Source organism: Lagopus muta, chromosome 4 (assembly GCF_023343835.1).
Source record: "Lagopus muta isolate bLagMut1 chromosome 4, bLagMut1 primary, whole genome shotgun sequence".
Taxonomy (NCBI): Eukaryota; Metazoa; Chordata; class Aves; order Galliformes; family Phasianidae; genus Lagopus; species Lagopus muta.
The window spans coordinates 62,081,400-62,100,748 of record NC_064436.1 but is presented as its reverse complement, the minus strand read 5'-3'; the positions used below and the strand labels follow the sequence as shown (position 1 = coordinate 62,100,748).

The following is a 19,349-nucleotide window of genomic DNA, read 5'->3' as shown; positions in this document are numbered from 1 at the left end:
TGGGTTAAGGTTTAGGTAGCAATAGTGTTTTGCTAGTAGTTTGGGCACAGCGAAATGTGAAATTTTTAAGAGTATTTATGAAAAACCCTTATGTTTTGCAGTTCTTTTCTCTCTTTTGGTTTGTAGGTTATGGGTAATGGAATTAGAGAGACAACATAGCTTTAAAGAAAGTATGAGTTGCAATGCTAATTGTGGAAGTTTTATGGTTATATAAGGAGCTGTGTTGTTTTATGTCAGAAATAGGTTGAAGAATTTTAGAGAAGAAAGATGACAGGATAGATGAGTATATAATTATATACAGGAAGAACTCTCGGCCACATCTTTGAGTAACTGGGGGAGTGAGGCAATAAAAGGAGTCAAAAGAAAAGACAGCAAGCCCACCCTCTTAGTGGTTATTTTACTGAAATAGTGTGTTTGCAGATTTCTGCTAAAAAAGGTACATTTGTAAAGGAAATGTAGCTCTTGGTGCGGGAGGAAAAGTTTTAAATCTTTTCTTCTGAGAGTATAGTGATAATGAAAAGTTTTTCTTTTTTGTTTACCAATGGTGTTCTACAGTCTACCAGAATGCTTTCAGATGAGTGTCTAATTTTTCATTTTCTAGAATCTTGAAGGATAAAAATAAAAGGGTGAAATATAATAATAAATTCATTTGGCTGACAAGGGTAAGCAAATATTCAATCAGTTGATGGCCCACTGAGGTCGAATCAGTAGTTCTGATACTAATGGCTGAGGGGGCTTTCCACATGATGCTGGAGTTGTTTGCTGTTCGCATGTATGGAGCAGAGGGATTAGTAATAAAACTAGGACAGAAAAAAATAAGGTTACTATTCCTCTACAGTTGTAGGCAAGTAGAAGAGCAGATAAATTATTTCATTATTTTTTGATACGGTTTGATGTTGTTTGGAGAGGTGACTAGGTGGTTTGCAGTGGCAAAGTATTATGGGCCCCCAAGAAATTGCACTGAGTTAGTGCTAGATTTACTAAGACAAAGGTAATGAAGAGGAAGCCTAGGGCACTGATATAATAGAAATAATAGAAATAGTAAAGGTGAGTTAGATTTTCATCAGATTTTGAAAAAGCAGCTAGAGACATTTTAATGGAGAAAAACTATGTTTAGTAGGCTAAGATGTGAAATGGCAAATAGTAGGAAGAACTGAAAGATGATGAAGTGCATGAGCATGGTATCATCAACTGAGAATTCTCCTCTGTTTCACTGCGCTAGGGTACATAGCAGATGGTGAACAGAAGATTAGAGACGAAAGTGGCTTCAGAAAATGGTAACTGTAAGGCATCATTTATGGAGATGCAGATGTGAACTGTGATACAGAAGCTACTCTGATGTCCTAGGCTTCTTTACAGTGAGGAGTTTTAATAAAAAGCTTGGCTGGTATAGAGAAAAATATTAAGCAAATAAAGGAGCACCATTTGCATGGAGGTTGTGGATTAGTCCTTTGCACTGGACGTAGCAAATCTGGGCTAGAGAGGAGAAACTGTTATACTGCTTCCTTGTATAGGAGAAACAACTATGATGATTGTAAGGTGAATATCAGACAATAGACAGAATTTTCTTCAATCAGACAGGAATATGTTGGAGATCTTCATTTTTATAAAGAAATACAGTGGGTGATTTTTTTCCCCCCGAGATGTTTGTGGGCACTGAAGTGTCTGTGTTACCTTCTCCGTGCCTGCATTGGTGCCTTTTTAGATGACAAATCTTTGTTTTCAACTTTAGTATAAACTAATATGATCAACGTTAGCAGCTGATAATTACTTTCATTATCAGGTCTCTGACTTGGCAGTGGCATTAGTTATTGGACAATGATTCATTTAAGGAGTTATTGTGCTTTTAATCTCATTAGTTACTGAGGACAGCACAGTGGTATCAGTTAATTGTGTTTCACAGTGGGCACGTCCTCTTGAAAATGTGAGAGGACTGACACCCTTTGATCCAAGTAATGTGTTATGCTATATAACTGTGAATTAGGCAGGCTGTTGAGGGGAAGATTCAGTGGGCTTGTGGTACAGCTCAGAAGCTAAAAGTTACTGAAGATATTTCCTTTGCAGCACTTCCCTCTCCAATTGCCTACTTTCTCTCACCAGGCCATGCTTGGATCTTCAGGTGCTTCAGAGATCCTCCTCTCATTACTGGCTCTCTAATGAGCAACTGCTCCCCCACTGGCCAGAAAGTCTGGTTCTTTTTCTGTTTCAGAGTTTATAGATTTCTGAATTTAAACCTCTATTTAAAAGGACTCAGCTTACTCAGAAGGTAGGTTTGTAAATCAAGTTTCATAAAAGAAAAACAAATCAGATCTTCAGTTTTGCCTCAGTTGATCTAGAGTATTTGCAAATGCAAGATTACAAAGATTTGTTGAAAGAGAGATATTTTAAATCATAAGTCCAGCAGCAGCAAGTGATGTGAGCAATCCTTAAGTCAGGATGCAACTTCAAAAGATCTTTTGTGCCATATAAATCACCCTGTTTTTCCAGCCCTAAAACCATTCCTTTTTTACATGGTGAGTTTCTATTATATTTAATGCATTACAAAGGGCTGCCAATTTTCTCATATTTTTTCATTGTTTTTGGCTTAAAGATGTTAAGTATGTTTTGTAATCGAGCCATGGTTTCTTTGGGGTTATATTTCAGTGTTATGTGCAGTCAGGCTGGAGGTGGGAAAGCAGCACATAATATGAACCAATTATTTGTTACAAATTTGTTATATGTATTATCTGCTATTGTATTAAATCATAAGCCCAAATAGAAATATTAAGATCTAGATATATGAGAGAATTATATGGAAATATAGCTATGTAGAAATATCACTTCCTTATATTTCTGTTTATATTCATTAATTAGCAAGATCCAAAAGTGGGAGTAGGTGCTGCTATTCTCACTTTCAGAGAGAGGGATTACACGGCAATGGGAAGCAGTTTGCTACGAGCCAGGGACGGTCCAGCATGGTGTTTGCTTCACTTCATGTGGCAATGTCTGCCTTTCTGCTCTCAAAACAGCTGAGGGTTTTTCCATGCAAAGTAGTGAGGAAGTCTGTAAGAGCAATGTCTATGGATTCTGAAGATGCCTTTGTGTCATGTTTATATTTATCCTGGAAGGTCGCAGTTACCCAGGACAGGAGATACAGGAACTCCTAGGGAGATCAAGGAAAGACAGGGATTTCTGCAGGCAGCCAATGAGTCTGAGATGCATGCAGAGACATGAAACTTCATTGTTCATTCGTATTTATCATCGTTGCTAATAGATGAAATGTGAAACTGAAATATAAAGTGATAGACACGTTAGAAGGCTTCAAATAGATATCAGTACTCTCTCATGTGAATAATCTGCTATCTAGTGAGAGCTGAAGAGCTTGTTCTGACCTGTGCAGAACATACATTTTGCACTGAAACAGAAGTGGGCATATACTCCAGGAAGGCTCTGGGTGTAAGATGGTCTCTTAATTCCACCAAGGTTAATTTTTGGTTCTAATTTTCTGAAGATCTTTTCCATCTGGATAACTGATAATTGAGACAATGAGGAAGACATCTTGTAAGAGCAAGTTCAAGCAGAGAGAGGGGCTTTTGTCTTCGTCTTCTTACCCCTCTCCCTTTCTGTCACAAGCTAATGCAGAGCAGTAGAAAGAAAGAAACTCATCTAACGTTGTATTTAATAAAAGCCTTATGGGTTTGTCAGGAATAAAAAATAAAAAAAGCATTAGTGAATGAAATGAAACTTGAAGCTATTCTGCTCAAGGGTAAGGGCCATCAGAGAAAAGAATGTTAACAGAATGTAACAGTATAGGCAAAATCTGAAAAGACAATACAGGTGAATCTCAAAGACATTAGGGAAATTTCTGATGAGATATTTGGGGAAAACATCTGTAAGTTGCATTGTTTTCTACAGAAGGGCTTCCAAAAGAAACATGGAAATGTTCAGGTATGTAAATATAGAGCCTAAAGCTCTGTCACAAAAAGGCCTTCTAAAATATTTTCAAGAAGTTACCAATTAGAACTTGTTGAATAAATGCTATTTCATGTTGTTTTTAATTTTAAGACCTGAAACTGCTTTTTAAAATTTAAAAGAAAAGAATTGGCATGAAATGCTGATAAAATACGCCATCAGAACACAACGTGAATGTTTTAAGTGAGTTATTTGCATCTCTTGGATTTTCAGAATAAAACACAACTGGAAATTGTTTTCAAATTTCAATGATTTTCAGAAAAGAAAAGTGTAAGTAAGATACATGCTTTCACTGAAGCAAGTTTCATCTGAAGCTTCAGGCCATTTCTACTCTAATGCTAATTGGCAGTGCCACAGGAAGTGAATAAAAAAAATACGTATGTTATAGCCTCAGTTCCTTACTTCCACATAAGAAAATAATGTTCAGAGTTATGAGGAGTTAAGGAAACTATAAAGAATTCATAGTGAACAATTTCCAGTCAGAGCAATCCATTAAGAATTGCTGGAAGCAGACTACCTACACACTGCCTGTGAGAGAGGAAAAGGAGAGTTTTCAGTGCTGCAATGGTTAAAGGACAAAAAAAAACAAAGAAGAAGAAAAAGATCTGTAGGACTGCTGTAGTTCCTGAGATTAATTTTTGAGTGTTGTTTTTCCTGAATTATAGAAAAAATGTATTAGATTTTGGATATATTTCTTGCTGGCCTTATATTCTTCACAAGATTCTCTCTAATAGCTGTGATGAGGGTGCCACAGTAGTAATACAAGCCAGTAAAGTGAGGAAACAACTCTGTTAACCCAGATGCTCCTCCACAAGATGTGAGATTAAGTTAGTTTACTCTTGTGCCAAAAATACTTCTTAGAAAACAAAAAAACAAATGAAAAACAGATTAAGAGATAATACTGTTCCTCGCAACAAGTGCAATATGTAATGCAAACTTCTTGGAGGAGAAAATGATGATGATTTAGAAAGGGGCCAAATTCTTCTAATTATAATCTTTTAGCAACTTTTGTGATGACTGGCAGATATACAAAAACAGAGGTGCATTGGATTTTTAGCCTGATGAGGTTGAGCGCAGCTTGTAAACACCATCTGCAAGATGTCCAAACCATCAGTGTTGCAGTATATGGCCATAGTTCTGCAGTGAAACAGAATCGTGTTTCATCCTCATAAAAGCAGGCAACTCTAAATCATTTCTGAATCTAATGAATACACTACAAATAAAAACAGCACCTGGCATTTCCCTAGATAAGTGAAAGAATTTTGTATGCAGCATGATAGTGGCATTTTCATGACAGTTTCAGGCAAACAGAGCAGCTTAACTTGCATCTTGCCCAGAAAATAAATGGCAGGGTTGCCAAGAAATGGTTACTATTGCTAGCAATGCAAATGGAAAACAAAATCTATTATCTGAGATTGGAGATTATGGTTGTTAAAATATTTATCTGATTTAATGTAATATTCTCAGTTATTGAAATAAAAGTTCTTTGATTTAAGGAGTGGTAGGGAGGAGGAGAAACTCTCCCTATCTCTGGTGTGTCTGCCAGGCCAAGATAGAAAGCCGATTTTGCAAACTACATATTTCTCTGCTAACTCATATTAAATTCTTACATCAAACTTCTTGACCCCCAGCTCCCATATTTATGCCATATGCTTGCTTGTGGTTTTGAGGGCTATTGCTGTACTGATGACTTGTAAGGATAATTGAGATCAGAAGTTCCCTGTTGCAGTTCATCATTTCAGTGCTGCTTGTACACTCTGGTTCACGTGTCACCAGGTTCTGTCAAGATAACAGATATTTGATAATGTTGTCCACGTTGTGTGCTGTGATTGATTATCCTCACAGTGTGTTTTTCAACACACTGATGCTATATATTTCAGTTTGTTTATAAGTTCAGAAGATTCCACCAGTCTTGCAGATGTCAAGAATAAGTCATACCAGCGTGGCTTGGATAAGAAACCCTCTAAGGCTTGGTCACGATTAATCCTCTTTGTACATTAGATGGTTTTGTATTTCCTTTGCAGTACTCTGAGCCATGTTTTGAGGTGTAGACTTTCTGCTCACTATAGCTATTTGTATAGAAATGCATCTCCATATGCTTTTCATCCAGAACACTGGTATGTGCTGTTGATAGATTTTGGCAGCTGAGTATGTCAGACCTATCTGAAGAAATATCCTGTGTTCAGGTGACAAAGAAATGGAGTTCAAATATGAAAATGCAACCTACTTGTTTCATTTTTGAAAAACTGATATTTGCAGTATGTTTCTATGTATATATACACATACATAAGGGTAAGGTAAGTATATCTATATGGATATGTACGAGGCCATAAAGAGAAGTATTTTCCAAAATCAGTCCTTTTAATCACTCATTGGCAGGACAGGATTGTTTTCACTCGTTTACATCACAGGCAGCCTTCTGAGCTTGCTGACTTTATTGTCAAGTGAGATTCAGTCAACATAGGCAAGAGCACATGTCAAGATTCATCTTCACCTTGAAAAAGTCATTCCAAACGGGCTAGATTAGTTTGATGCTAGCAATGCCTGTCTCTCTTTATTGGCTAAAATGGGAGTCCATTGATGAGCTCAGGTGTTTCTAAAATTAGGCAAGATTATTCTTAGCCATATTGTTGACTTTGCTGTAGATTGCTGACTAAAATCCTCCATATGCAACAAGAATGTTAGGTCTAATTCTCTGCCTGTGTAATAGTTTTTTATGCACATGCAAAACGAGGCTGTTTTAGAAGTTTTAACTGCTTTTTAAAGCTGAAAGTCCTCATTTGAAAAAAACACAAACTATTTTGAAAGGAAAAACGCACTACAGGGTTGGGTCCACTGCCTTTCATCACCTCAGCTGCAAAACTAGTATTTAACAGCTAATTAGCACAAAATCTACTCCTCTACAGTTCCTAATCATCACTGCTATCGTGGCAATGGCACTGAGTACAGAGGTACGGCCAACACGACCATTTCTGGACATAGCTGCTTGCCATGGAATTCGGACTTACTCTACCAGGAGCTTCATGTGGACAGCGTTGAGAAAGCACTACAGTTAGGCTTGGGGCCCTTCTCTTACTGCAGGTGAGGAAGTTTGCCCTGTGATTATAAAACAAGGGGTGGATGGATATATTGTGGGAGCAGATTTGGAAGAGAGAAGGGGCAGGAATATCAAAGCAACCTTGGAAAATCTGGACTGGCTTAGCAGCCTGACATGGAGTAAAAGTTTCCAGAAGACAAGATCTGGTAGGTTGTATGGATTAACATGTGGTTCTGACAAGAAGCTTAGGTACAATCTAACATTGGAAAATCCTGATCCTTTTTTTCCTGTTTTTTTTTTTTTTTTTTTTTAATGAGACCTTAAAAAAATACATAAATTGCTCAAAAATGACTATCCAAAAGGAGAACGATGTTCACCACTTAATTTGTGTAATGCATTTATTTCAAATTATATATTGTGGAATTTTTAATATAAAAGAAAATCTTTTACAAGTGAAAAAATCAAAGCTGCAGTGTTTCAGTAATGCTGAGCTGGGATGTCAGATTTCTCTCAAAGAAAAATGGCTGCAAAAAATAATGTTGGCATTTCAACTTTGATCAAATCACATGTATAAATTATGTTTCTGCTTAAGTTTTGTGTTCATTTTTAATGAAACTTTTTATGGCTTTCTCCTGTCACTTTATATTCCCCTTGTCTCTGAGTTCTTCATGAGGTCAAACAATATCCATAAATGGAATAAATTTTTCTAGAAAAGGCCATCCTAAAGCTGAGAATCTTAGGTACTTCTCCATGAACTACTGTGAAGTTGTTTGTTGACAAAAAGCATGCATGCATGCTCAAGCAGCTCTTCTTCTCTATCAAAAACAAACTATTACTATTCACTCTCCTCCCCCCGCCAAATCTAAGTTGGCTTGCTTTCAAAGGCTTGGTATGGATTCAAACATTTAAGTATGAAATGTACGGTGTCCCAGTACATCATGGCAATTTATTGGGCATGTATTTTGTGCTTTGATAAATCCTGATCCTTTCAATTTGCATCAGTTAAGCACAGTATTCACTTGCAGATTTCAAGTGCAAATAATAAAATGATATAGGAGCTGATGTGTTAATGTTCTGTAAAGCTGAGAAAAAAGCTTTTCACTTTTTTGTCAGCTTGTTATAATTTCTGGGGATATCTCTGCTGCACTATATAATCTTTCAGATATCTTCTTCTTCAAATTGTCTAATTTAGAAACATTGTTGGTGGAATATGACTCAACCTGTGTTGCTTCTTCAGTTCTGAAAATTTGAAAGTGCTTTAATCTTTTTTTGAATAGCAGTCAGATTTAAAAAAAAATATATTGAAGAATCTTAAAATAACAGATCATACTTTTGATAAATCCAACTGAAATTAGAATTACTGTTTATCCAAAGTCCTGAATTATCTTGTCTATTTTTATTGGCCTACTCAAGATCTTTCTGAGTCTTCAAAGTTTTGTACTCTCGGAGGACTAAACTGGTCAAATTTTGGGTTACTTGTGCAGCACAAATAAAGGCAATTCTGCTGTACTGTGGAGAAATCCTAATGGGATCAACACCAAAGTAGTCTAATATCAGAGTAATAAAAGACTAAATTGATTCTGATATTGCCTTTTGAGGAATGTAATATTTTCTTGAAGTAGTCTATCATTTCCTCAGACTGTCTCCAGGGAATATGGACTTGAGTACTTCAAATTAGTTTTTGCTATCTATTCTTGGTATGGATTTTCTATGAATCTACCTGTGGTGGAATTTCCTCACTTAAAAAAAAATAATCTAACAGAGGAATCTCTCCCATGGGACTCAGTACTGAAAATAGCTCAGCTGGTATCTGTTGAAGCACTGTATTTAAACCGAGTGAACATGCTCATGCATCTGAATACTTGTAGGAAAATTCTACAGATATTTAGTCATGTTTCTGCATTTTAGGTCTTAATGAGCTTCATTTTTTTGCTAGTTTTAAGCATAAAGATCCCTACTAAGAAGTTACTCGCCCATTCAGATGTTAGCAGTTTCTTCAGTGCTTTCTTAGATGGCTCCAAACCTAACAATCCTATCAGTCTTCTCTTCTGCATAGTGCAATAGGAAAAAACAGAAAACATCTGGGAAGCTTGGGATAAAAGTATGGTTAATGCATTTAATTTATTCTCCCTTGAATTCATTAGAAATCCAGATGAAGATGAGAAACCATGGTGTTACATCATGAAGGACAACAGTTTGTCTTGGGAATACTGTAACATTACATCTTGTGGTATGTTAAAGAACTCTTAAAATCCATCCTATGAATTAATGACGAAAGATTTATTGACACTAGGAAAAAGCTTTCACTGCATCATTTTGAATGTTCTGCTGTTCCCAGGAATACTGAATGTTTTAGTGTTCACAGTAAATCAAGTGACAGCAAGCTTCTTTTTCTTTTTTTTTTTTTTTTTTTTTTTTTTTGGAGTTGTGATATGACTGGTGATTTTTGTCATGCAATATTGTATGTCAGCAGTGTCGTACAACTGCTTTCCACTACAGTCATTCCAATATGAACAGAATTTCTACTGAAGCATGAAAGGCATCAGAAATAAGTAGTGCTTTTTAACAGATTGTGAAGCAGACTCAGGAGATGAGTGGCCCCCTGTGAGCAAATAGAGGACTGGAGTCATATGACACAGTATGCAAGTCTGAAAACTAAAGATAGTGTTCCTTCTCTAAATTAATATTAAACTGTTGTTTATATTAAAGCTGACCTTCAGAATAGGGCTTGAAAAATCAATCATGTGGTCCTTCTATTCTCCATTTATGGTTCCAGTGCATTTGATTGATGACACTAACACAAGCATACTAGTCCTTGCTGCTGGAATGGCTAAGCTCAGTCCAGAATCCAAACATGATGACGTGTTCCTTAGAAACACATAATTTGCAGTCTGATGCCATTTACCTTTTTATCTTAGCAAGCAGGGAAAGGAGGCCAGCAGTTCCAGAAGATATTGACACTTTTGTAGTTCCCAGAAGGCCATGTGGGAGAAGGCACAAAAAAAGAAGTTTTGTGAGACCTAGGATTGTTGGAGGATCTTCATCTTTGCCTGGATCTCATCCCTGGACAGCAGCTATATATATTGGAGAGAGCTTCTGCGCTGGAACTCTCATTCAGACTTGCTGGGTTGTGTCAGCAGCACACTGCTTTGCTAACAGGTAAACTCACAGCCATAAGTGTGACAGTAGGTCCCCTCCTCTCTGGCACCATATTCTTGTGAGTCACAACAAACCTGAATTGAAACAAGCAAGAAGGAAGATGAGAATACAAAATGATGAATTTTTCAAATGGAGTTGCTGGTAATCTGAGTGTAGCACATGAACTGACAAACAGCGCATAGCCCAGTTTTACTTAAGGAGACTCAAAAATGCTAAATGGGCCAACAAAAGGAGTAAGGTTGTGTTGGGTGTCAGGACATGGAATGAAAGCTTGCATGTGCAGGTATCTGCAGGGAGTCATAAGTGTGTCTTTTCTCAGCTACCTTTTTGCAAGCATATTCCTGCTTTGAGGTGTAACACAGATGACTGTTTACTGCTATGTTTTTGTTCAAAAAGGTTGAAGGAATCAAGCGGTGATTTAAAAAAAAACTTTTTTTTTTTTTTTTTTTTTTTTGCCTCCAGCTGCAGGTCACCAGGGAAATGATTGTCAGTAGGATGCCCTTACTTTATTCTAAATATTTAATTTTCCACAAATGCTGAACGCTTTTTCTGATTTCAGTTTGATCATGTAGATGGTAAAAATATTACATCATTTCATACAAATTGTTCCTTTGCATACTAAAGGAGCCAACAGAAACAGGAAGCCTCGTGCCAGAATGCATACACTGATAGCTTGTAGACCTAATAATACTGTTGTGAATGCTGTACTTGAAGCATTTGGAGCTCGAGCCACAACGCATTTGTTTTTCAAATGTTGTGAAATAGCTACTAACTTTGGCAGCTATTCAGGACATTTCCACCCACTTCCAGCTGGTGGTTTGTTACATACAGATTTTCCATAATTACTGCATTGTAATTTGCACTGTTCTGTATGTTTAGTACTTCTAAGTTAGCCACAGTTTCAACTGCCTTCCACTAGGCGACAATAGATCCTTGTGGAGCTAACTTGGTAGTTGTTTTTCTTTTCCTATTCTGCAGCCTCTCCCTTTTTATTTCTTCTCCTCAATGAATCATCTGTATGTCAGAATGAAACTATTTTGTGCTTTTAAAATCTTTTTAAAATACTATCCTGGGAAATGAGCTTCCACTCTATTTCACGTTCTCAAAATCTGATTTGCAAAGGGACTAGTTTATTTCCACAAGGGTGTTGAGAAAATCATGGCCTTACATATTGACTGAATAATATATACATATATTTTCTTGCTTTCCAGCTTCAAAAAAACTTAAAGGTCTGTTAACCATACACATAGTAATTGTTGCAGGGTAGCTGCCTATTCTCTGTGCTTCAATTAGTCAGAATCTCTCTCCAGCAAGTACACTGCTGTTTATTATTGCTTTATGCTCAGTATCAGAGCAGAATTCACTCTGATGGCCACCAGTGATGCACAGGATCACAGCTGGGAAAACTTTGTAATGGTACTGACCACTCTGGATCTGTGCATGATGCACGATAAGTTTTTCTGCTCCTATGCAGGATAACTGAACATCTGAGCTCTTCTATGTTAAGGGCGCTTAGTAGCTCAACTGATTGTGGACTTAGGTGAGTGCAAATCAAGTTGGTTTTAAAGCAAGAATGAAATTTTAATTCTATTGCTTTCAAAGTTATTGTCTTTCCAAACTCTTCCTGATTATTCCCGTGTTTCCCTTTCTTCCCAACTCTCTGTCTTCTCTTGTGAGAACAAGCTGAACTGGGATCATTCACACTGGAGAAGAGTCTGGATCCAGAAAGGCCTCATAGTGTCCTTCCAGAACATAAAAACGTCCTACAGGACAGCTGGAGAAGGACTCTTTGTCTAGGAGTGTAGTGATAAGACAAGGGGTCTTATCACTAACTAGAAGATTAGATATTCAAAAGAAATTCTTCAATATGAGGATTGTGAGACACTGGTATGGGTTGCATAGCAAAGCTTCCAATGTCCCGTCTCTGGAGGTATTCAAGGCCAGGTTGGATGAAGCCTGGGGCAACCTGATCTAGTAGGAAATGTCCCTGCCCATGACTGGGGATTGGAACTAGATGATCTTTAGTGTTTCTTTTGATCCAGTGATTTGGTGATTCTGTCAAGAAGGAACAGCCTTTAATTAGGTTAACAATGGCCCACAGCACATGGAACTCACTATAACTTTAGTCAGCTTTCTCTTAGCCCACAGTAGAAGACTGGGAGAAAGACAAGGCATTATGAGAGAGTAAATAATGGGCATGGTGGGGATCTGAATTTATTAACAGTTCATAGTGCACATGGCCATTGGAAACTGGTTTTCATTTGTGTTTCTAAATATAGAATTGTTTGTTCTCTCTTTTGTATTGCAGTCCTCAAAAATCCTCTATTAAAGTTGTTCTTGGTCAGCACTTCTTTAATAGAACGACCGATGTAACACAAACATTTGAAATAGAGAAATACATCTTATATCCTCAGTATTCAGTGTTCAGCCCCACTGAACATGATATTGGTGAGTATTTTTCTTGTAGTTTTATTTCCTGCTTAGCTGACTTCCAAGTTTAGCTGATGTATTGAAAACTGCTTTCTTAGGGGAAAAATAATAGGCATTAAGAGAAGCTTTTAAGAACGGAGGGTTCTTATCTCTAACAGAGAAATAAGAGCATCTGAAAGCTAGACAAATACAGATAAGAAATAAATTGCAAATTTTAAATAATTATGGTAATTAGCCTTTGGAGCAATTTACCTTGATGTATGGCAGATTCATCATCACTTCAAGTCTTCATGTGATTATGCTTTTTTTTTCAACCATACCAGAAACTCTGGGCTTGATGCAGGAATTACTTGGTAAAATTTTATTGTCTGTATTGTATAGAGCATCTGACTAGATGAATATAATAGCCCTATCTGCTCTGAAAAATCGATGTTTCTAAGAATCATTCTTTACACTGAGGAGAGACATTTAAATATCAGCTGTCTCATCAGTCAAAATTTAAATGCCCTTCTGATTGACCTTATAATATTACTCAGAACGACAATGGGAGAGAAACTTATTTCTTACTTTCTAATCTGCTTTTATGGAAGTTGGCATATCTCCCTGGAGCATGAAGCTGTGTGAGCACTTTGTCTATGAAACTATTTAATAGTCTGGCATCAGGGATAACTTAGGTCAGGAATGTACTGGCTTTTTTGCTCCCAGATGGTGAATGTTTTCCACTGTGTAGCAAAAAGCATTTAGATTCTGTATTGGTAGGAACTCTGTCAGAGTATACCAAGAAATGAACTTGTTGTGGGGCATTGCTTTGCTCTGAAATATCCTGGTGTAAATCACAGTTTACACTTCGGGATCTCCAAACTTCCTGGATTACTCTGAAATTTGGCATGCATCACGAGTGCAGTGTCCAAATTCAGGGTCACCTGGAGATGGAGTTCCTAAGATGTGCCCCACTGCAAACAGACAAGCAGGCGGAAACCTGGGGGAAAGTCTTGTGGGCATATTCTGCCTTACCAGTGACTTCTGCTGATGCAGCAGCAGATTTATTTGGTGTTGAAAATGCATTTTATAAGTAAACAAGCTACCGCATGAATGTTTGATGGAAAGTGTGGGAGATTTAGAAACAGGCAGAATTGGTGAGGGAGAAGGGAAAGGTGAGGAACACAAGCTGCTTAATATTGGAGCAATCTTTGTGGGCTTCCTGGTCTGTGAGATACTGTTATGTATTCCACAAAAGCCAAAAGTAGTAGTCCATAGAGAAATGAGATTATCCAATGGGATCTCTTGCTTTCCACACCGCTGTGTTCAGAAAACCTGCAGCTTCTGAAAGCTGTGGTATGAAATTTTAATAGGTATAGCAACAGTACCTACTTTCTTTGAGTGGTGTGGTCAAACCCACTACACTGCCCTTGTTACACCAAACACAACCTCAGCTTATGGTTCATCATGAAAATTATGGCTCATTGCTACGGGAAAAGCAAAGTTTCTGCTACTTTTGGCATCCACTTTCACTGTTGAACTCACAGTGCTGCACAGCTTCATATTTATGCTGTTTTCAGCCTCATGAGGGAAGAGAAAAAGTTGTGTAGGCTGTGTAATTCTCAGCAGCTTTCAGAAGCTTGGTTTTGAAATAGCCTAATTTTCTAGTCCTTAGTTTTCCAAAATTTGAATATTGCTGAACTCAGTGATAACAAAGAGCATGTAATACATCAGCTCTTGCAGTAATTAATTTTTTAAAAATCAAAGTAGAATTAGGCAGGTGGCCAAACTTTCAGAAGCAGCAAATGCTTGCACATCCCACTTATTTCAGCTGAAAGTTGTGGATATGTCACTGTTATTTAACTTTAGGGTGGGAGGAGACATGTATTTTCTGTCTTCCCCCTTCTCTACAAAAGCAGTGAAGAAAAATCTGCTCAGTGAGCGCAGCAAAAAATAAATATTCCCACAAGAGGAGTAGGTGAATATTTCAGCATTCAATTTAATGTGAAATCAGGTGCTGTTGAGATGAGTCTGTCTGTCTTTGATTGAAATATCTTAATTAAGAGAGGCTTAGGGGATAATTAAAGTTGTATCTGAGACCCACTGCTGCCAATCCTATCAAAAAAGGGAACAGACACTTTATTCCTACCGTATTTTCTATTCTGCAGCCTTGGTTAAGCTGAAGAAGAATGGCCAACGTTGTGCCGTCAAGTCCCAGTTTGTTCAGCCCATCTGCCTGCCAGAAAGCAACACCATTTTCCCCGATCAGTTCAAATGTCAGATTTCTGGATGGGGACACAAGCATGAGAGTAAGTGAAACGACAGAGGTGATATCTGTGGAAAACACTGATGAAAGCTAAGCAAAGTGCTCAAGAATATGTTGCACAGCTGGTAGTCTTGTAAAATATTTTCCAAGGGACTTCTGATTGGATTACCTACCTTTGGATTTGTGTATCATTTACATCTGAAATAGTCTTCCCAAGCCTTCCTTATAGTCCCTGAAATTCAGTGAGTGGTTCACATGAACAAGAAATTAGGGAGAGTGAGTGGAGCCTGGAGCAAGTAGCTTAGCTGTAGGTGCCAAGAATTGTTAAGTGATTCCTACTCCAGGTTTCTCAAGGTAGATACTAAAGACTGCAAACCAAACACAGTCAGTTTAGTGGTCAGTGATGGAAACAATCTTTAGCTTCACCATGCAGGAAACCTTGGAAGTATCTATTGGAAAAGGCTGGAGGGGCTTTGGGCTACATTCAGTTTAAGAAAGGCAAGAAGGAAATGCTTCATCTTTTTCTCATCCTTTGGGATAAGGAATTTCAGGACTGTGAGATATGGCCATGCTGCCTTGGTTAGGAGATAACAGAGATTTATACAGATTGGTGAAGGATGAGGAGGGGGGGGGGACCTGGCCTCCTCATATTCATTAGAAACTCAGCATGAGCAAAGGTTGTACTAAACTAAGTGTGTGATTTAAAGGCAGAAAGATTTTATACAGCCTTTAATAAAGTTATGATTTAAAATCACATCAGGAAAGAGGAAATCACAAGAGTGCTGACAAAGTACTCCCAGGTCCCTGGGAAAGGAGAAAACCCGAAGAGAACTGATGCTTGGGCATGAAATTTTTGCTATTCTAGTGGACGTGGACTCTGACTGAAGAATTAGGGAATGATCTGATCACTAGGAACAATTGCTATCTTTCAAAGAGATCCATAACATGACATGTGTTAAGTTTGTTTATATGTTGTATCTATCTTGTGTTGAGTTCCCATGTTAAGCTATTTGCATTTTGTAAAAACTGATTTTTTTCCTCTCTGGGAATTTTTTAAAGATATAACTGGTTACTCAGATGTACTGCAAGAAACACTGGTTCCAATTATTCCTGAGGAGAAGTGCAGAAGCCCTGAAATTTATGGAACAGAAATCAGTGAAAATATGTTCTGTGCTGGCTACTTAGACAGCAAATCTGATGCTTGTCAGGTAATGTTATGAGTCATCTCCAGACAAAGAACATAAATGTGTATAATTAGAAGAAATGTTACAGTGCTTACTTTTGACGTTACAGTCATCCTAAAGAAAAGAAAGTTTCAAAAAAAAAAGAAAAATGCATTGAATGTGACTGCACTGTTTGTTCCTATGTTATTTTTTTAACTTGTTACTGTCAATTAAATTTTACAAAGGAGGAAAAAAAAAAAAGAAAAAAAAAGAAAAAACCAAACAACCCAACAACAACAACCCTTCAGGGTGTTATGTTTCTCTTACCTTCATAAAAGCCAGGGGCTACACAAAAGAGGGAAGCTGCCTGAGCTGCTGGCTGAGTGAGATGGTACTGTGATGGCAGGCCAGGTGGCAGATAAGCCAAACTGTCAAGCTGCTGCCTCTCAGTGAGAGGAAATAAGAGTAGCTGTATAGGAGGTGGGGAATAGTGGTGGATTTGGAGGAGAAAATATTTGAGGTTATTACAATGCATGGGTTTTAACGGTGTAGGGTAACAGTCCATTAGAAAAAGTTTCATGACTTCCATTCTTAATGGAAGAGCTTCAAATTCTTACTGTATTTTGTCTCTTTTTGAGTTATGTCACACCCTGGCCCTTGAATAAAGGGTATGGAGTTGCTGTGGTGACAGATGAGATGTGTGTGAAACTAAGGTTCAGGTTATTTCTTAGATAAACCTTCAGATCTTATCTTCAATTCATTTTGATGGGGTTATGCTCTATTAGAATAATTTTTGGCAACAGGCAGCACATAGCTGATACTTGGCAATGACACTCTGTGAAGCAAAGAATATAATGTATACTATGTGCTGGAACTGCTATAGAGATCATAAACATGTTCAAAGAGAAAGAAGAAAGTGGAGAAGAAAAAAAAACAAAGACAAATGGTCTGAAGAGAGCTGCATAGACTGAGAAACAACTGTGCATTGATACCAAAGTTACAGTCACTGAGATGAGATGTGCAGACATAAGAAGGTTCTGACAAAGTAAATTAATCTCAGGTGCAGGACTTCGTTTATCACTGAGATCTTATAAAGGCAACACAGTTCCACGTAATTGTGGAAAAAATTGGTAAAAAATTCCTTCCAACTTTGCTCTGAAAATAATTTTCTCTTTAAAACAGGAAAAAATTTCTTTCTACTTACATTTAAACTGTTTTTCCAATGATTTTCTATCAAGTTAAATAATCTTTCCTCACTTCTAACACAGGGAGATTCTGGTGGACCTCTGGCATGTGAGAATAACGAAATCTCTTACCTTTATGGAGTCATCAGCTGGGGAGATGGCTGTGCCAGAATCAACAAGCCTGGAGTATATACAAGAGTAACAAACTATGTAAATTGGATTAACGAGAGGATAGCCCCTCGAAAAGCTAGTTGAACATGTAACTATGATATCATTTCAAATAGGGTCCAGGAGCCTTTTGGTTTCATTAAAGTGGCATAAATATTTTATTATAAGCTAGTATGAAAATTATTGTGGTAATTCTTAGAAATTCCAAACCAGACCACTAAAATTAGTCCTCATCCCTCTGATATCAGTAACTCTGAGCTTCAGTTTTAGGGCTGTGGATAGCTCAACATGTGAGACTGTCTTTATTTGTCTTAATAAAGCTAACATGTCAAAACTAAGTGTACTGACATCTAAAACTGTTTATCTTTTGGTGGATTACGTGAAAATAAGTATTTAAAAGTTTCTGGTGGAGTTGTCATCCCCTAAAACAACCTGTAACAATGTTGGCCTTGTATTTTCAGATGTTAACAAAATAAAAAGGATGAACGCCAAAAATAGAATTATCTTTCCTTCAGAAGTAATTTCGTTACAGTTCAGCTGAAAGACGTCAGCAGATAGGCTCCCCAGCTAAGCTAACTGCAGTAAACTACTTCTGGGAAGAAAACAGAGGATTTAGGGTTTGATTCAAAACATGTAAGCATATTTTTATGTTGCAATAAAAATAGAAATGTGCTTCAGAGCTCTGCTGAATTTGGTGTGCAATTTTCCGGCAAAGTTAATGCAACACCTCCTGAAAGCACAAAGCTTATTGCTGAGAAAAGGTTTAAGTTGGTAGATAATGTTGTTCAACACAGTGGGGCTTGTTGCAGACCCTCTGCTTCTTCTCACAGAATAGCAGTGCAAATGTTTTACCTTGGATAGAAAATGTCCAAGCCTTTCTTAAATTTGGCAGTGTTTTGAAGATGTCTTAGATTTTGTAATAACAAGTTATTTAACTGTTCAGATAATATAGAAAAAGGAGGGTTTTGTTTTATAATGCTGCCAGTGTCCTCGTGGATTTCTTAGTCCTGGTGAATGACATGGTCCTTCACCACATCCTTCTCTCTAAATTGGACGGGTGTGGATTTGAAGGATGGACTGTTTGGTGGATTAAGAACTGGCTGACTGGTTGCAGCCAAAGGGTTGTGATCAATGGTTCTGTGTCAGGGTGGAGGCCGCTCACAAGCGGTGTCCTTCAGGGGTCGGTCTTGGGACTGGTGCTCTTCAACATCTTCATCAACGACACAGACCATGGCATCAAGTGCACCCTCAGCAAGTTTGTGGATGACACCAAGCTGAGTGGTGCAGTTGATACATTGGAGGGAAGGAAAGCCATCCAGAGGGACCTGGACAGGCTGGAGAAGTGGGCCCACATGAAAATAATGAGGTTCAGTAAGGCCAAGTGCAGGGTGCTGACTTGGGTCGGAGCAATCCCAGGTGTTTATACAGACTGGGGGAAGAACCTGTTGAGAGCAGCCCTGCAGAGAAGGACTTGGGGTCCTGGTGGATGAGAAGCTGGATGTGAGCCAGCAGTGTGCGCTTCCAGCCTGGAAGGCCAACTGTGTTCTGGGCTGCATTAAAAAAGGTTGGCCAGCAGGGAGAGGGAGGTGATTGTCCCGGTCTACTCAGCTCTTGTGAGGCCCCATCTGGAGTACTGCATCCTGGCCTGGGGCCCCCAGTACGGGAAGAACGTGGAGCTCTTGCAGTAGGTCCAGAGGAGGGCACTGAGATGATCAGAGGGCTGGAGAGCTCATCTAGACAAATGATATAAACTGCAATTCTGTGATTCTATAGTAAATAAAAACATTTACCCCCTGTCTCTTACTGTGTTGTGTATATAGTTACAACTATACCTTTGAATGCTTGTACAGGTTTTTTATAAGTTGAGAGCTGGTAGAAAAAGAAACAATGCTTCTCTGTGCCAAGAAGTACCTCAAATGCCCTGCAGAAGAATCGCTTAAAGCTGGTTGTCCTCCCAGTTTCATACAAGTGTCATGCAAAATTTCCCATAGACACGTGTATGAGTGGAGAAA

At 38.0% G+C, this 19,349-nt stretch overlaps 1 protein-coding gene across 2 annotated transcripts in view; it reads left to right on the top strand.

The window, feature by feature from the left end:
- HGFAC (HGF activator) overlaps nt 1-18,707 on the top strand; it is a 40,161-nt gene extending 21,454 nt beyond the window's left edge. Inside the window, exons 6-12 of one of the 2 annotated variants that reach the window (XM_048941425.1) lie at nt 6,858-7,032; nt 9,133-9,218; nt 9,907-10,147; nt 12,456-12,595; nt 14,725-14,865; nt 15,882-16,030; nt 17,254-18,707. In XM_048941425.1, coding sequence (XP_048797382.1) covers nt 6,858-7,032; nt 9,133-9,218; nt 9,907-10,147; nt 12,456-12,595; nt 14,725-14,865; nt 15,882-16,030; nt 17,254-17,424 — 1,103 coding nt within the window. In that variant the 3' untranslated portion in view covers nt 17,425-18,707. The remainder of the gene's footprint in view (nt 1-6,857; nt 7,033-9,132; nt 9,219-9,906; nt 10,148-12,455; nt 12,596-14,724; nt 14,866-15,881; nt 16,031-17,253) is intronic. The other variant, XM_048941424.1, reaches the window with a different exon arrangement.
- Nucleotides 18,708-19,349: the final 642 nt, after the last annotated feature.